Below are 19,602 nucleotides of genomic sequence, written 5' to 3'. Positions count from 1 at the left end.
AGATTCACATCCTGTTTTCTGAAGTTGTTTAGGACGGGCACGTAGCACATACGTTTGAGTGGAGAGTAAAAGGCAGTTGTTGGCTTCCTCTCTGCGGACATGAGACAGTGATGAAAGTGGGTGCTGGTGACAAATCTGAAGAAAAGTCACTTCCTTAACTCCATCAAAATAAGATGCCTCCTTTGACCATTTACGGAGAAGCAGAGGTAAAGGGTGATGTAATTTAATGTGAACCATGTCCTGTTACGAGAAGAGGGCTGTGAAGCACTACAAACACTGGAGCAGTGACTCAGCTTATGTCCGAAGCCTCTTCCTTTGAGGCCACTCATGTCAGACAGCACTTCCTGTTCACTGTCCAGCTGTTTGCACTTATTACTTGGAGGTTTAGGGACAGTGGAAGTGTGGAGAGTTAGGCAGGCGGAAGAGGGGTGCATCCAAATTAAATTTATTAACTGCACGGCTTCAACATGAATGGTTTCAGCTTCCTGTTTACAAGCGCCATTTTGAGTACTTTTCAGTATTCAGTATATATATATATATTTTGTTTAGAATTGTTAATTGTTAGTGCACTTTTGATTGATTGATTGCATTTATATAGCGCCTTTCAAGATACCCAAAGTGCTTTACAGTTCATTATTCAGTCACTCCACATTCAGTGGAGTGCAGTAAGCTACTATTGTAGCCACAGCTGCCCAGGGGCAGACTGACGGATTTATTTTATCACTTGGAAACTCATAGACAGGTTGTACTTAGGGCTGTAGTCGACTAAAGAAACTGATAGTCAACTAAAGACTGCCAATCAATTAATTTCATCTAAAAGAGGCATGGCAAAAGCTTTCAAAACTATTATCTGACCCAAACTGCACTGGCAAGACTACAACTGCACCAGTTTTTATGCAAAAAACACTATTTTTGCAAAAAACAAGTTATAGGAAACAATGTATGTCTATAAAGATTAAACTTGTGAATCATAAATTTAACCTGCGGTTTTACAAGTAAATACCCCAAAATTCCAAATCTTAAGATAACTCAATCACTCACTAGCTTCTCCTTTCTGCTAAATCCTTATGATGTAAATAAAATGATTAGTCCACTACCACAAATTTGGGTCGACTATGACACCATTAACCAATTAATCAACTTAAGGACTTAAGGACTATAGTCCAAGTGCTCAAGTCATATCATTTCAGATGTATGGCAGGGGCCAATATGACTCAATGGGAGTTTTATGGGTTTTGAAATTCAAAGTAAACAGAAATATCTGCACACTGTCTACATTTAATGATTCTATCAATCACAAACTCGAAAGAAACACTTGTAAACATCCCTAGAATTGACTGAGCTTTGTCCACCCCTTATTTCACTTTGATATCTGTTCTAAGGCCTTGCATATGCCCAAACATTCAGGCATTAACACTAGCAATGTGCCCATGGGTTTGTGAGAACACGGGAAAATTTACATAGATTTAAATACATACTTCCTCTTTTCAAGGTTTGAAAATCAGGTAATGCTGCTTTAACCAGAAAATCCTTAGCTGGTCTTCTCAGTCAAGAATCTTGTGAATGTTGTGATGTCACTTGTACGCTGTACACATTTTATCAAAAGTACTTCCTCTGTAACTTGTGTAGCTGTGTTTGAGAGCAGATTAAAATAATGCCATGTCTGTGGGCCCTCTCTGTCCCTCGTGCTCCCCCAGCGAGGCCCCTGTTCTCTGGATCCGCTCAGAGGGATAATCCCAGCTGGTGCAGCGGTCAGGGGCCACACAACCTCTCCACTCAACTGTTCCCTATACATTTAAACCATATATTTCCAGATATAAACAAAGACATAAATTAACTAATCCATCATCAAATATTATTTGTAATTGCCACTATAAATGACTATGCACATTACACACTATTTTTGCTCAGACAAACTAAATCCACATGAAGCTGGACGACTGCATCGCAAATGTACCGTGAGACTGTCTAAATGTAACATGGACAGCAAACATTATGTTTATTTTTTTAAGTGGCACTGAGTCACTTTCAGGAAGTAGAACACCACCATTATTCTATGGAAATAGAAAGTGACAATCATACTTTGGAACATTGTGCAATATGGAGATTGATATAATTCATACTATACTGTAGAATATTATAGCAAAAGGGACAACATTCCCAAATAAGAAATGCAGACAGAAGCCTGCCCACAGTAAGAATGCCTTTTTTCCCCTATGTTTTTCAGTGCAATAAAAATATCCAGAATGAAAAAAAAACTAAAACAAAAAAACAGCACAGATTTTTGTGTGCATGCATTTGAATTTAAATACTGTACATCTTAAATGATGTTTTAATACGGCTGACTGCTTGTCTCCTATACAGCAGGTGTTTTTACACATCCCACATCAAATTCACCTCCAGACAAAATAAAGAAGGTCTGAACTCATAGTATTCCATAAGTGTCCCTGCTGAAATCTATGGAGAATACATATGTACATGCATGTAGAGAGCAGTGGGTGCACAAGGGGCACTGGGGTCTTTATTGTACAGCAGGGTTCATATCAGGAGCATTATTGGGCTTGTGGTGTGAGCGGAGGAGGAATGACTGCTATGTGGGATGTGCAGATCTAACCCATGTCTTCAGGCGACACATAAGCACACATGCCAAGCTTGTTCATCAGACTCTATGTACACAATGTTACCTGTTCTATAACTACTTCAACTGTGCATGAGTGATGACAGATGGAAGAATACTGAAACTGATGCACAGGAAGATATTATGATAAGAATCATCCTTTTGAAAGAAAATTCATATAACTTAGATTAGAGTACTATACACCTTATGATTATATCAAGCTCAGAAATGCAAAAAGAACTACTCTATGAATAAAACTATGAATACAGAGAAGTAGTAAGCAACAAGTGAAAATCCAGTTTAAACTGTTTGGTCACTCCTAAATCTCCAACTCATTTCATGCTTTTTCCTTTCTTCTCTTGCCCATATAAATCCTTATACATCTGTTAAAATAATTAGTCAACTAAGATACCACCCACTGATTAATTGACCAAAGGCATTCAGCCCTAATATTTTGTGGGTCATTTCACATTGGATACTTAAATTTCAGATAACGCATTAATACAATACAGATACACACTTTCTGTTCATATCATCCACCCCAGAGCTAAAGTAGTAACAAAGAGCCATCATTTAAGGACTACACTAAAGCGCTACAGCCTTGAAAAGCAAAGACTTAGGTCCCTGACAAGTGGTCCCCCTGTCAGAGCCTGGAGAGGAGGCTTTGACAGGTGCTTTAGCCCCCTCACATCGCCCCGTCCTGCTGCACCTTCCACCTGTTACTCCTGTGGAAACTCTGTGGTCCCTGTGTGGCTCCAAACACATAGTCACCACCAAAATCATTCAAAGACCGACTTTTGTTTGAAAACTTAATCTGGTCCAAAATCAGCTCACACTCCACAATCACAAGTATAAAACACAAATATGTAATGTCTAATGTGATGATGCACTTGACTCCGGCGTAAATGTTTGTATAAAGCAGGTGTTAAGGTGGAAACTGTCGGCTCAGTCAAATTTGTTTCACTGAATTGGTAGACTTTAGTTTTCAATTAATTATTGCTATTTTAATATCTTTCTGTGCATATAATTAATTTAGGTTGTTATATATATATATATATATATATATATATATATATATATATATAAGTTTTTTTGCACACAAAAAAAACAACTCCTGCCTTCTGGGACCAAGTTGAATTCAAACTCACTTAGCATACTTTTTTTTTTCTTTCTTTCTTTTTCTTTTTTTTTTTGGTTGAGAACAATTACTTTTTCCTGTCTAGCCAGTTTCTCTGCAGACGGAGCAACACACGTATTCTAGCATTATAGTGTTATTATTACAAGCGTGTTCCTTGTAATGCACCGATTTTGCTGTTTTGCAGTCTCATAAGATACGACTATATTAAACTACAAATATTTTATTTTTGTGTCTATATTGTAGGCCATGTTTTTTCTGCCACAAGGGAGTTAATGTTTTTGCCCCTGATAAAAATCTTTTTAAGCAATTTCAGTATAATTCATATTTTATTTATTTCGCAACCAGTAGTTGGGAGATATTAAAACAATTTAAGGTTTAAGTATTCAGAAGGGATAATAACTCTGTAAAAGACGTAGTACAACAAGAAATAAACTTTTCGCGCCTTCTGCAATATGGCTTTTTAAGTAATAGCCTACCATTAAACCAAGTCAAAAACGGAACTAAAGTGGAATTAACACTGGACCAAGCCTGGACTAAACCATGCCTATTCTGCAGTTTGATTAAAGTACACCATCATTAGTAGAAATATACTATAAAGTGTACAGCCCGGGGTAATTACACCGCACGTTCTTATATAAATGAATCCGTGCGTTCACTGAATGCGTCTGTGCGTAAAGTTTGTTATGTACGCGCACTCCAACTGCCGACAGTCTGGATTAATCAGGAGAGTTAATAAATGAAATCTCCACGTTACACTTTAGCCAGTCTGACGCTAATGTTTGACCACAACACCATGACGTGATTGGTTTCCCTTTTCCAGAGAAAAAAACACAATAAATCCCGGCACAGGAAATTCAAACCGTGCGCACCGCTGCAACAATTAAAGAAAAAATGTCGGAATTTGAACGGAGAAATGTGAGATATTTGAGGAATGTTATCGCAGGCAGAGTGTTACGGTGATTGATAAAAGCAAAGAGGCGTTCAAATGTAAATAAACACTTAAGAAATCTGACAAGAAAACTTAACAACCAAGACATGAAGCTAGTAAAATAAGTAATTTTAAGAATTAGGCTACTCTTTAGAGCTTACCTGTTGCAGTTTACTGGGAATGTTGCAGGCAGGTGGAATAATTTATGAATTTAAAGTTTTGAAAAGTTGCACTGAATACTTGAGTTGCCTTTGTTTGTATTGTGCTGCCTGCCTCGTCTCCTTCCTGATGCCGTTTGTTTGAAGCGAGAGGAGGGCAGGAATTTCAGGAATTAGCCGTGGTATGACATGAAGCCTGGAAAAAGCCAGAGAAAAAGACCCAAGACACAGGAGGGGAGGGAGCGGGGCAGGTCTGACCGGTCAGCGTCATGACGTAGAGAGGGGGGACGGGGGGAGCACGAGGAGGGGAGTGTTGCTCTCCTCCATAAGGGGCCAGAGCGGTCCGAGGGAGCCACACTGGAGCACTATCACTGCTGTGCGGATAAGGAAGGTCCACCACATGACCCGGGATTATGATAGAGCCGTGCACCTCCTCTCATATTTCCATGTTTGTCTTTGGAGTAACTGAGACTTTCTGCATAGGCCCATACAGTTCTAGATACTCCTACACCCAAGATCTATAGTCCTGATTTTAATTATGGTTATGTAAAACAGGTGCCTCAATCAACATCTACTCTTGTAACTACTATGTCTTTATTGCAATTACTTTAAGATTTGTGAATGCACACAAACATTATATATTATACATTTTAAATAATTGTGAAGTTATTCTGCCCTCTATGACATGTATTTAAAGCTCTGAAAAGATACGAGTCCATGCAATAAAGTTCGCAGTAGTTTGCAAAATGTGTAGTATGCACAATTTGTGAGGCTATTTACATGCATTCGTCTAAAATGAAAACATATCGCTCAGATATTAACGTCAGAGTTTCTTATAGTAAACAACACAAAAGTGTCCCTCTTTGTTGCCGTTGCACAAGTCCACTGACCTGAAAACAATTGTCTTAAAAGGGACTGACCTTTGGACACCTGAGAGTATAACATTAACTGAGCTACAGAGTCCCCTGGTGGACATCATTGGTATTACATCTCATAGTGACAACATTGTACTAGTGCAGTTTCCATGGCCCTAAACTGAAATACATCATAACTGAACTGTCACTGCAGTTAAAATCTGTTGTCCTTCAAATGCAAATGTGCTACAAGAAGCATTCACTAAAGATAACAAAGGAGGGACAAGATGCACAATGAAACATTTCTAGTGGAGGTTGCCTCTCTCCATGCAATGTTATAGCTTTAGTATTTAACAGTATGGCTGGCATTAATCTCAAATATTTAGTTTTTCTGTAAGCAGGGATGCCTCTCCACAGATGTGAACTGTAACTCTATCTTCTGCTTGTCTCCATGAAGATAGATAATTTAAATGACATACTGCAAAATACAGAGATATCAAAGTCAGAAAACAATAATATGCATGAATCAGATGAACCTATTAGCAGCACTGGCGGATATATAGACTCAAACAACAGATCCATCAGTTTACAATTACTTTATTTAGAAACTTAATCGCAATCCTGATCAAGTCTAAGAACAGTTGCTTTTACAAATACACAGGCTGCATTATCTAAGACACATTATTTTAAACTCAAGCGAGCTGTATTCACATATGGAACAGTGGTATACAAATCTGACAACCAAAGTGGTTTCCAGACAACTAGACTTTGTTAAATAAAGCCTATTACAAGCTATGGGAGGTTTATTTGCATTTATTTAAAAAAAAAAAAGATTATTTTGACTAAAAAGAATATAAATTAACTTAAAAGCCTCCCATTGAAGAAGTTGTGATAGTATTTTGTGAAAGAAAAAACAAAAAATGTAAAGTTTGAATGTATTAGACACTATACACAGGTGTATATCTTCTTCACAGGTTTAAAAAGCAAACAAAAATGGATTCTAAAACATGAAATGGTGACTTATTTTGAGAAGGTTAAGCGAAATTCACTTGTAGTATATCAACATGATTCTATGGACATTTTACCCATTTAAATTTTGTAATTATTTACATTTTTATCTTGCTTTTCCAAGATTCTGAGGTTTACTTCTTTGACAGAAACTTCATCTTGTTTCCTAAAAAGTGAAAAAACAAAGCAACATTAGAATTAAATCAAATTTAAACTATACACTTCCTATTTATGTCACCCCCAATCAAAGCAATAAGATGAAAAAACAGAATGAATGACAAAAAACTCACCAAGGCCTTTGAGAAATTTGTTGACTCCTCGCTGTTCACTTCCAGGCAGTGCATCCAGATACTCTTGTGCTCTCACCTCAAACAGACCTGGGCATGAGAAGTACAGTTCAAAATTAGTATTTATTATGTTAGTATTTTTATGATTGTTGATGCAAAGTCTCTGTTTAAAATATTAGCAGGGAGAATAAAGTTGTAAAGAGATATAGATTTCCAGGGTATGAATTTGATTATGCAAGAATCAAACTGTTTATTTAGTTAATTTTATTGTATAAAATGGATGAAATGTTTGACTACCTGTGTCCCTAATGTCTCTATTAGGGCTGGGCAACATGGCCAGATTTTATGAGTTGTGATGTTATGATGATTTTACTAATTTCAGCTTAGTGAGGAGTAAACTTATTTCATCATAATCCTCAATTTCACAATTTTGCTATTCAAAATCTTGATTATTAAACACAGTGGAAAAATAGCTACACGTTGATTTCTTTACCTTTGAGACCTTGACGCCGCAGCTCCCTCTCCTGGATGAAGCCAGTAAACATCTGTGTCTCCATGAACACCTCGAGGAAGCGCCTCAGACTCTTGGAGGTCACAGCTTTCCGGAAGGGCTCACGTTGGAAAGTAGAGGAAGAAGGTGAGGAGGAGGAGGGGGAGGACACTGACTCTTCCTCGCGCTCCGTCCCACCCATGAACAGAGAATAGTGTCCCACGATCTCCACAAAGAAACGCACAAAAGCCTCCGATACAACTGTACTCATGGAGCTGGAGTCTGAAAGGAAATAATGAGAAGAGGACAAATGTAACAACCTTTACTAAATAATACAAAAAATAAATAAAATAATAGATTTATGGTCATCTTTTCATAAAAGCTTTTATTGATCTATTCATTAAATATTAATTTCCCCTTACACTTAGGGTCCTCCTTAGTGAAGTGCACAAGAAACTCACCTAACAGAGCCCTAGTGTATAATTATAACCACACACACACACACACACACACACACACAAACCAAGGGCCTTTAGGAGGACCAGGGTGAGGCCAAAGAGCTACGTAAGATGGCACAGAGTCAAGTGCCTCTGGCCTCTGTCAGTGCCCCTGTATGTGAGGAGGAGCAGAGGATGGTGTCCTGGCACCACAAACAGACCTCCAAACACGGCCATTTCCCTCAACAATAAAAAACAAAACTAAAAGGTTTGTTCTTAAAATGTTTCATATTTATGTAACAATAACAGAAAATAAACAAAAGTAAGTTTTATTGTTACACGTCAGTTGTAGAACTGAACTGAACTGAACTGAATGTCTTGGCTGAAGTTCAAGTTACATGCAAAAAGTGAACAGACTGTACAGCAGTTGAGCAGTTTCTCATTAACCTAAATATACATAACCTAAACACCAAAGTTGCTTTTATTATTTTATTCCCTTACTTGGGGAAAAAACACTGTACACATATTATATGTATATAACATGACCTATTGACACTGTTTTGCACAAAGGATATAGTGGGGTACATACATCTCAACCTGGGAACACTTTAGACAACGTAAACTGAACAAAAGATAATGCACATCTTTGTACAAAGACGTACAAGATGAGCTTTCCCAAACATCTCACTGGGCGGATTTCTACATAACAGTATTATCTGAATCTGTCTGCATTAAAGCAAAAAAGTAAGCCAGACAGACACCAATTCTGTACCATTAGGGAGGTCTCCTTTATCACAAGCCAACTCTTTCCTCTTGTCCAGCACATGTTCAAGTGCAGCCTGCAACTTATGTGGAAGAATGGAGTCCTCATCATCCAACTAACAAAAAACAAATGTACAAAAACAATTAACCAAGAGTAATTTGGCATGGGTTTTCCAAAGTTTGCACACCTACCTGTCGTAAGAAGCGACTGTTGCCAAGATCAACCACCAAGACCTGAGTGAAAAACAAACTAAATTGAAATTATGTTACAAAAACCACACAACTGTATTTAAAAATGTTAACAAGATCTTACCTCTTCAATGGGAAGCTCTTTGAGTCGGGGCAGTGAGCTAGAGAGAAGCCCCACTATAAAAGGGGTAGGGGTGCACACAATGTCCAACATGGAGGGGGGCAGGACGGGGATGTATGTGTGCTGCCAGGTGAAAGGGTACAGGAGGGCCACTACTGCATGACAGCACTGGGACAATGTGCTATGGGAACAAAAAGTAAAGAACATTACAAAGTTGTAGTAGTTAAAGTAGTGAAGTAGCAGTGAGTATAGAAATATTGTACCTCAAAATGATTGTTCTGAGGGGAAAGTGGTATCGCAGCTAGGCCTGTCATGATAATTACTACATTGACTTATCGATATAAAATCATTTTTGAGGGTCAATATTTATCATGTGAACTTTTTCTTTCTTTTTTTAGCTGTTCCATAAAATTTAAGTCATAAAAGGTTGAAATCATAATTTCTATGTTTCATCACAGATACAAACAAAATTCTGTTCTTTATTCATTGCATCTTATTTGACAATATAGATACAATTAGAATTTTTTTGTGGTTTAAATATGCTCTTGGGTTTTTGTATGCATAAATTTGTTTTAATATTATCGTTTATCATCTATATTTACTTCAGCAATATATCACATTTAAAAATGTATTATCATGACAGGCCTCATCACAACTGAAATTCCATGGTGAAAATTACTGCTAAAACTACTGCTACTGTACTATCATCATTGCTAACATTTACTATCACAACTGCTACTACTGTAACACATAAATGGGATGAAAAAAATACTACATTTCCCCCCCATATTTAGGTAAGTGTAGAATGTACTAGGATAATTGACGAATGATGGATTTATTGTTAACTAGCTGGTCAGCCCCCCATCAACTTCAATTTTCAATTAATTTCAGTTACCTATACAATTTGAATACATGTATTTGGTTTATCCACTACTGTTTCAGACTTAACACACAAGATGGCGCTGACTCTGTACATGTAGTTCTTATTCCATCTAGAACATGTTGTGAAGCGCTGACTACAGTACAGTACCCTGTGTCTCTGTGAGGAATGTTCAAATGCATCTTTGAGGGGCGTGTGATGTAACACATATTAAGCCATAAAACAGCAGCCCTCCGCAACCCCACACAGTTAACTTAATGTCTTCAGCATGTACATCTGGCCATGCTTAATTCATCTGAGAAAAAAGACTGTTTCCGCTTATTGTAAAAATGTGCAACAACTCACGATGTTAACCCACACAAATGCCACAGGTAGGTACTAATGAGTCTTGTCTATTACATGTGAAGTGCAATCATTTAGTCTAAAAAAAAGTGTATTTTTGTATTTGAAGAAGAGATCATCTCGTCACTCTACCCAATATAAGTATCTTAAATGCATATTATAGTTTGTTTGATCACACCTTGGATTTAAAATATATTCAATTTGTACTTAGAATCGTATTTTGAAGTGCATTGGTCCAAAAATACACAGTACAATTATGACTGTGTTGTTTTACATAATTACATGTATATACAGAGTGGTGGACAGAGACAAGGGGTAGGTGTAATCAACTTTTTTGAGTACTCAAACCACAAATTGAGGACAATATATGAATACTGAAAACCTGCATGATGCAATCTAAATACTGCTGAGCAAGCTTATGATGAGGAAACAACATTATAAAAGCTTTCCCCAAACTGAGACAGCAAAAAAGAAAGAAAGTAAAATCTTGTAAAGTATGTTCACAGCGATGACTTTAATGCTATAGCCAACAAAGTTCATGATCCACATCAACTTGAATCTTATTATCAAAACAATTAAACTATTCCAGTGAAATATTTGGATACTGTATCTAACTCTGTCAAATACTAGTACGTAGTTCTGCACATAAAAGTACCTCTAATCTATCTTAAGATCATGAAAGCGTTAACTCATTTCACGCTAGTTTAAGTTTACATGGTGAATTCCCCAGTGCACCAATAACAGACTTCCCTGAACTATGCGAGTGTACTGACATCAGCGCGCACGTGTGGATGGTTGAAGCTAACTTGTCTCTTTGGCGGCCATGACAGTTTTCCACAGTAGAAGATTGTTCCCCAGGCGACTGTATAAAACAACAGCATTCTTTCCCCTCTCACTCTTCTGTCTCATTATGTCGACTTGAGATCCCCCTGTCATTTTCACCCCAGATAGAAAGTCTAATCTAGTGGTGCTCAAGCTATTTTACACCAGGTGCCATCCTATAAATTATTGCCCCGCTTGTTATCACTTAAGTAGAATAAAATGTGTTTAATGGCAATAGTGTAAGTCAAACCCAAGCCATCACAAAAAAACAAGCCTTATCTGGATTAACCTGAACATTATCAAGGTTGCAAACAAAGATTATACCAGATCATATTGCAAAATAAACTAGCAGTTAACAAAGCCTCTCTAAGAGTAGAGAATTGCTTTTATTAAAAATTGTGTGGAGTATGATAGTATTTCAAACCTGAGTTTGTCAGCAGTGAAGATGACCCTGCGCTCCAGCAGCAGAGACGCGAACACTTTGAGGAGGAGCCGCAGACTCAAAGAGGAAAACAGACACTCAAAATCCACATGCTCCAGGCGGGAATCGGATGGCCTGCACAGCTCTATCACCTGGAACAGAGGGTGCATGGGTAAAACAGGTGCATGTGGCACACAGCATCTGAAGAAACTAAACAGCTTAGTATATACAGCAGTATACACCTGCATCTGTTATAAAGGTTAGGGTTAAATACAACTTTATTGTCCCAGCAGGGAACTTTATTCTCTACATTTAACCAATCCTTCAGTGTCACTGGGGTGAACTGCCATGCTCAGTGGGCGGCCTCACTCTTTCAAGTTCCAGAAGACCCTTCTCCAGATTTAGTGTTGGGGCCTTCTTTAAAGAAGACCAAATGGAGGATTAGCCTCTGAGCATATTTTATGTTGACGTGCGATGTGTGTAGCACTGTGAGCTGAGAGAACTGTCCCCCTGACCACCACAATGCGCTCACCTCTGTCCCAGAGCCAGGGAGGAAGTTCTTGACGGTGATGGTTCGTCCTGGAGCAGGGAAGGGGGCCTCCATGATGCCCCTCATGAAGGGCTGCACCAGGGCAGGAGAGATAGCTCGCCGCTTCTCCACCTCATCCAGAATCTAAAGAATCACAACAAATATAGGTTTTACCCTTCAAAATACATTCTTTCATTCTGGCTTTCCTCTTTTTATGTGTGCATACTAAATCATCTGCTTCCAACCACTGATTTACGAGTTAGATGTACATCGTCAAGGATTGTAAAAAATAAAATAAAATAAAAAATTCTCAGTGATGCCTTGAACACTATGTACACAGGTCAAGATGCACATAAACTGAGATCTTATTACAGAGTCTTTTCCACTGCAGTAACCACAGCAGCCTCACATGTGCTGCAGAGTGGGAGCCAGCACTAGTAAAATCTATGGGAAAAGTGCCTCTATAGGGTGTGTGTGCTCCATGTGGGTCCAGAGCTGTACTTATGTCTTTGCATGGGAAAATGTATGAGAAGAATGATGGATACAAATTTCTGCTTGTTATTTACCTTAGAGAAGAGGTCAAAACACCCCAAGCGGCTCACAATGCAGTAGACCTCCGGGAGCCTCCTGCCTTTGCCACTAGGCTGTGAACAACCAAAGAAAAATAGCACGGATTCAAAACAGGAGTGTCACAAGACTCTGCTCACCCAAACAGATCTGAGCTGAAGCATATGCAATAGACAGTACTTTATAATCACTAGACTATACAATGTATTATTTTATGTATGGCATTATTAAAACTTTTGGACATTTTAGCCTTGATGTTAAAGTAATAATACTGTATAACAAGTAAAAGTAATTCTGATGTCCCTAATTTCTGTGCTTCAAAATGCCATTGTCGTGGTGGAGCGGGTCCGAACTGCAGTGAAGCAGTTAAAATAAGGCTTAAAACATTAGCTGATAACTGATAAATATGACTGTATTGAAGGCAATATGAGACACACAAACGATTAATACATACCAGTAGTCTACGGCAATAACCGAACCTCCGACTTCCATCTTCACCAGTCAACACAAATGAGAATGTCTCACTGGGTTAAAACAATAAAAGATAAAAAAATCAATATTTAGACAATCATACATTTATAGCTGCAATAACAAACTATGCACATGGACTTTAAAAACACAGAGGAGCTACATGGTTTATGATGTACTGATGTAAAGGAGTGGTGGGCAAACATGTAACGTGTGATGTATGGAATTAGTTTTGTTTACTTTTCCACCTTGGCTTAATACTGGACCCTCAGGACAGGCTTACTCTGCACACATCCAAACAAAAGACTGAGCTGCTCCTGACAGGTACTCAGAGGGGAGGGGGAGCATGTTGACTCACTCTGCAGGTGTGGAGCTCAACCTTCAAATCTCTGGTAAAAGGTAATTATTAGCCCTAATTATGGTCTCTCTAAACAATGGGACTGCTGAAAACCGATGCTAGAGGCAGTTTCATTGTACAGCCAGTCTTAAAAAACAAAAGATATCAGATGTTGTAACCCTGATTCTACCCTTATTCTAAAATGCTGGACTGTAAAATAAAGACAAATACAAGGATCTTCAAGGTCCAGTATGTAACTCTTCACAGGTGCCATATCACCTGCATGATTCTATGTAAATATAAAGTTAAAATCCTCCTTAGGAACATTTTATCATAGAGATAGATGAGTTTTATGTCTGGCCAAAGGAACAACATTTCCAAGGAAACAAGCAGTAGGAGGTTCTTCTCCAGGCCAGAGTCAGGTTTATGGAGACAGCAAGGATGCATGCTTTTCTCATCTTTTCAGTACAATTAATACAGCCATACATGCTTTTATTTTAGTTTTATTTATTAGCTAAAAGTTGCATACCGTGGCTTTAATTTGCAACAGTTAATTTCACTGGAGCAAAACATCTTCAGAAATTGGGATAGTTTAAAAAAAGGAATAAATATGATAATATTCTCTATGGAATCATCTCTCCATAGTTACATTGTGTACAGACTTGCCAAAATGTGACTCCCAGATACTCAAAACTAAAATTATGATCTATCAAAATATCTCAAATTAAGATACTGAGATGTCTTTTTCCCAACTGCTCATGCACAGAGCAGCCCCTTCCCTCTGGTCAAAGAAACACCAAAGTCAGAGGCTCAACACGGTGTTCCCAAATGCAAGATGTAACTATATCAGTCGTAACAACATGAACCAAAAAGAGTTGCTATCTGTCCGATCCACCCAACTCTAATCTCGTAGTTGTTTTTGTCAAACCAGGTGCCGATAGTGATAAATCTGCTAAATCATCTCCCTCTAATCACCCACCATCCACACCCTTGTAAAGAAGCCATCCTCCTTTACAAGCCACAGGGTCACTTCCAGTATAAGCTAAGGCCTGCTCAGGTGCCTATTAGCGAGGAAAACAGCTGAGCCATTACCACCGTGCTGGAACATTCTTGAGTGGTCTTGAGTTTCGCTTCATGCACTGGCTCAGATGTTTAGAGGGAAGAGAGGGTGCCGTAGAGAATCACTGACCTGGGGAAGTTGTCAACAGGTGCCCAGTCTTTGGCGTCAGGAAAGCAGAACTGTGGGATGACTTTGAGCTGGTCCTCTGTCTCTCGCATGAACTTGAAACTCCTCTCGAGCTGGATACAAGGAATACAGATGAAAAATAACTTTAAAAGTGCACAGTGTAACTTTTCTTCTTGGAGATGCTATTGTTATGCATGAAATGTCCCACAGTATGGAATTAAACATAACTGTCTCCATGGGGACAATGAGGTGATGCTGCCAGGTCAACTTACAGGTCAGTTCAAGGCCAGTCCAGAGTCTGGTGGGCTGGGACCAGACCCCAAGGACTGTTTGCTTCCAGTTTTAGCACATTTTTTGAAATACTGGTTTGGTTTGATCATTTGATTCAAACATGTATCTGAGCAGGACATTAGCAAGTCAAGTCACTTGGATAATTTCTCAGTAGTTCACACAGTTTTCAGGCTTTTTCTCAGAACACTTGGCACAGCTCTCATTCAGAAACACACATGATCATTCAATTTACAGCATATTTTCAATACTATAGGCCTGTGCTCACATGGTATAGGATGTTGGCCCAAACTTGGCCACTTTCAGTATAGAAATTCAAACATAACAGCAAAAATTACAATTTGTGAGCACCCAAAATCTAACAACAACTGATTTCACACATGAGTCAAAGTGAGAAGGCCCTACTGCAAGCAGAGAATACAGACAACATGAATGAGTAGTATACAGTATATAATGCGTGCAATTTTAATGCATTTGCTATTCTGGCATGTCTCAATTTTCTTCAGCATAAATATTTGGATAAAATATCAAAATATCCATTGTACCAATCAATAATCACTGTATATTTACAGTTGTTTTCAACTGATTTGACACTAAAACCTAAATTTTGACATAATTCCAAAATGTGTCAAACAGGGAGCAAATACTCAGTTCATGTTGGCACAACCTTCAGGCGTAACTCTCATATCACGACTACAAAACCCTTTTTGCAGCCCGAACTCTGTTTGTTGTGTGTGTTGGACTTTTGTATGAGCTGTTTTTCAAAATGTCAATTTTCAATAGAGAAATGTGTCAAAGTAATTGAAAAAAAAAGATGTTGGTTATGAATATAACTGCATGTAGTCCAGTGCTTAGTCCTTAATCTAGTCCTTAAATCATCAGGTGTGAAGTTTGATGACTGGTGAAAAAATTGCAGCCATTTTCTTTTACCTTCAGAGGGAACTGCTGTGTGACCTCTGGTAGATAGGGGACCCCAGCCTTGGTTTTGTGAAGTGCTACAACGATGAAATATTCAAAGAGTTTCCTCTCCTGTAGCTCCATCAGGTCTCGCTCCAGAGTCCGGTATTTCCCCGTCTGACGCAGCATGGACTGGACCGACACCAACCGCTGACTATGAGCTACAGCAACAAGTGGAATTTTGGATTTGCACAGTTTTTATCATTCTAACAGCAGTAAAAGGTAAAAAGGTGTATAAATATATGGCAGTAACACATAACATAACATATGCAGTACACAGTTACAGTTACAGTTTTTTCAGTTGCTTTGGCACATTTTCTGAAACTTTTCATAAATCTTTTGCTCAATCTGCAAAACTAATGCACACAAGACAGAAAACAATTCAGAATGTTGAAAAAGTAAACCTTGTGAATAAAACGTAAAACACTCTTGCAAAAAGAACACTTTGTGGTTAAAATATAAACACAATGATCAGATTTATAAACTTATCTAACCACCATACAAACATAGACCAGAGAATGCTACAACACGTTAAGACTTTTAGAATTTGTGCTGAAATCAAGACTTTAGTGTCAAAGCGATTGAAAAAAAAAAAAAGTAATAAATAACAAGTTCACAAATGCTTGTAAATATTCTTTCCCTTATCATGTGCACTCCCATTTTGAAGTCAGCTTGTAAAAACAATGTACACACTATGCATTAGACATAATGACTATGAATGTGGTATAAACTAAGGACAGAGATAGCAGTGTAACAGCATAAAACATTACATACATAAACCTTGTTTTATGTAATTTTACTTTCTCACCTTTTAATTTTTCTTCTGTGTCACTCTCTGATTCACTGTTTTCATCTGTAACTACAACAGAGAAGCATATATGAGCTTTGAAATTTACAGCATAATAATAAAGGTGTGTCTTGAGATGATTATACAACAGCCAATAAAAAATATCAATTTCAGAAAATATTATAGAAAATAAAAGTAACTTTGACGGCAGATTTAAATGTATGCATTGATTTATATACAGTTCCTAATAAAGTACAGTGTAAGCTGCAGTAAATTGCGATGCTGAGTATGTGTTTTGAGATTTACGGCCCCACCTCGCCCTGAGCTGGACTCTGTCGACTGAGAAACCCTCTTCATCCGCTTTTTTCCTCTCCTAGCCTCAAATATGGCATTGATTTTCAACACCATCTGAAAGAGGTTAACAGAAAAAAAAACTTCAATTTGTTTCAGACACAATCATAAGAAATGTCTATCTGACAGAATGAGTTCTGAATGCACATTGAAAGATACTGTGTAATATTATGACAGTATGGTAACTAAGCAGCAATATTTGTTTAACTTAACAGACATTATAACACATAAAAAATTATGAGCAGCATAAATCAATCCATTTGAAAGTTGAAAAAGTAATTTAGTTAATATAAAAAATTTGTATAGTAGAAAAAGAGAAAATGTTCTTAAACCTGATGGTTTATGTCTATATACATGTCTATATACAAAACATAAAAATGAAACATTAATTACAATATTGTGTAGATGTAAATTCATTTGTTTGTATAGAAAATGCACCTTGGGTATTTTGCGGCGCCGGCGGTTGTAGGGGTCTCCAGAGAGGCAGGGCGTGTCATCAGGGCTGCTGGGAGTGGAGGGAGGGCTGATGCGGGACGGTGACCCACAGTTCCCTGTGTCTCTGTTGATTTTACGCAGCTCCAGGAGTTTAAAGCTTCTCCTTTCAGAGGTTTGACGAAAGAACCCGGGTTTGGATGTCTGGTGTAGAAAAGACAGAGTTCAAAGTGACTGAAGGTCTACCCACTTTCAGTTATTTTCTGTGACGTGTTTGTACCTTTGTTGGCGTATCAGGTACAGGGGAGGAGGACATTGGTGAGTAACATTTGGTTCCCAAACAGCTTCTCTCCACCTCTATATCTTCATAAGGATTCTCCTTGGATGGAGGATCTTAAAAGTAAACAAAATATAAGTAATACAAACTTTATAACATGCACTTCTATAATGGCACTCTATAAAATATATAATATATAATAATATAATATTCTATTATTATAATAATATAATAATATTTTAGACTGTGATGATGTTATGCTCTCAGATGGGGGATAAGAGAAACTTTTGCCTATGGATAAGATGGTATTTTCATACGAAATATATCTTTTTAGCTGCCACCAATCTGTATGAAATATTATTTCTATTTCCTATTTCCTTTACAAAATTGTGATGCCATCTGAAAGCAATACTAGACTATGTTGAACTAAGTATGATTTAAGAATGATTATTTTTGGTGGGAAAATAATCATTCTTGCTAGTTATAACTTGGATAAACATTAGTAATAAACTCTTCACTGATTTTCACGGAAGTGAAAAATTACTTAAATTGAATTACTTCAATTTGAAAGTGGCAATATTACACAATAAGTCCCTGCAATGAGATAACAATTAGGCTACATTGCATAACTCAGTTGCTTTTGGTCTGGCCATCCAAAGAACAGTGTGTGTTGTTTTTAAATCATCATGTTTATTTCTCCAGATGACTGCGGCTCCAGATGTGGAAGACATTTCTAAATCACTACATGTAACTTTAGCCCTTCACCTTCCCCTATAGATAAAGAAGAAAGTGGTTGGGTAATTTTCCAAAGTATATGCCTCTCTCTTTCTGTCTCTCTCTCTCTCTGTGTCCCCCTTGTTATTTCTGTCTCTCTTCTGTTAAATCAATCATATGTCCAGATGTGGCCTGTAGGAGTTAAGGGATGTTCTATCCATCTGCTTCAAAGAGGACCTGCTATTTCTCAATGATGAAGAAAGCTAAAAGTGTAGATAGAATTTATTTGTAGAAAAGTACATTGAAGGAAAGAGACTGAAATATATGAAATATGGTGTATTAATATTTTATTTTTATCTGTTTTTGTTTCTCATTTTAAATTGGCAGATTTGTATTTGCTGGTTTAAAATGGTATACAGATTTTATTTTCTTTTGTTTCTCATCTGTTGTTTCTGATTTTATAGTGAGGTCAGATTTAACAAGGATATATTTTTAATCTTGTGTTTTGAAGCATACAATTTTCATTCTTTGACACTAAATTACACATGGTGGTACCCAATTACAGCATAGAGAGAAGTTTTACTTAATTTGTTCACTTTATGTCTACTTTTCTTATATAATATTTTGCTTGGTTATAGGAAAACTATTTTACTCCTCAGTAGCATTGTATCATAAATATTAGTAACTTTATTGTTGCATGAAACTATAATTCACTTATAAAACCAACTGAAACTCATTGAAGTCATTGCCAGTTAATGTTATTTGCCCCCTGCCTGCACCTTCAATCACAAAAGCAAAGACCCCACACACTGACTCTACTGTATGTTATGAGGTGAACATGCTCTGGGATGGGTTACAATAACATTAGGACAATAAGGTAGAAGCACAGGTCAGGTTCCTGCTAATAATTTTAATAAAAGAGCAGAAGGCTGACTCTCTATTAAAACTAGAGCAGAGAAAACATGCAGAGTAATGCCTGGCCTCTTTTTACCTGTACCTTTCTTAACTCAATAAGTTTGGTACAGAAAAGAGACGCAAAAGGGTTATATGCAGGTAGTACATTCAAAATGATAGTGATATAGTGGTGTATAGAAAATTGTATAGTAATTGTACTTTGAGAGTATACTAAGTTGCTATTTTCCAGGTTAATGAAATATGAGATGAAATACTGAAGTGATGAATTATATCTTCATTGGAAGTATTAGACAACAATTTGACAATAATATTACAGGATTAAATGTCCTTTGTTACACAC

The 19,602-nt window shown here is 37.4% G+C and overlaps 1 protein-coding gene across 1 annotated transcript in view; it reads right to left on the bottom strand.

Moving 5' to 3' along the window:
* Window positions 1-6,330: 6,330 nt before the first annotated feature.
* si:dkey-82f1.1 (DENN domain-containing protein 2A) overlaps window positions 6,331-19,602 on the bottom strand; it is a 36,063-nt gene continuing 22,791 nt past the window's right edge. The window contains exons 5-20 of the mRNA XM_055155783.1: window positions 17,637-17,749; window positions 17,363-17,560; window positions 16,888-16,981; window positions 16,595-16,645; window positions 15,760-15,947; window positions 14,545-14,654; window positions 13,005-13,074; window positions 12,550-12,627; window positions 11,987-12,127; window positions 11,458-11,606; window positions 8,993-9,170; window positions 8,872-8,913; window positions 8,690-8,795; window positions 7,484-7,762; window positions 6,994-7,080; window positions 6,331-6,869 (exon numbers count right to left, since the gene is read on the bottom strand). Coding sequence (XP_055011758.1) covers window positions 6,838-6,869; window positions 6,994-7,080; window positions 7,484-7,762; window positions 8,690-8,795; window positions 8,872-8,913; window positions 8,993-9,170; window positions 11,458-11,606; window positions 11,987-12,127; window positions 12,550-12,627; window positions 13,005-13,074; window positions 14,545-14,654; window positions 15,760-15,947; window positions 16,595-16,645; window positions 16,888-16,981; window positions 17,363-17,560; window positions 17,637-17,749 — 1,916 coding nt within the window. The 3' untranslated portion in view covers window positions 6,331-6,837. The remainder of the gene's footprint in view (window positions 6,870-6,993; window positions 7,081-7,483; window positions 7,763-8,689; window positions 8,796-8,871; window positions 8,914-8,992; window positions 9,171-11,457; window positions 11,607-11,986; window positions 12,128-12,549; window positions 12,628-13,004; window positions 13,075-14,544; window positions 14,655-15,759; window positions 15,948-16,594; window positions 16,646-16,887; window positions 16,982-17,362; window positions 17,561-17,636; window positions 17,750-19,602) is intronic.

The sequence above is a fragment of the Boleophthalmus pectinirostris genome, unplaced genomic scaffold (assembly GCF_026225935.1).
Source record: "Boleophthalmus pectinirostris isolate CB_2022bp ecotype Guang Dong unplaced genomic scaffold, ASM2622593v1 HiC_scaffold_2, whole genome shotgun sequence".
Taxonomy (NCBI): domain Eukaryota; kingdom Metazoa; phylum Chordata; class Actinopteri; order Gobiiformes; family Gobiidae; genus Boleophthalmus; species Boleophthalmus pectinirostris.
The sequence above is the reverse complement of the archived record's forward strand: the minus strand, read 5'-3'. Positions and strand labels throughout refer to the sequence as shown.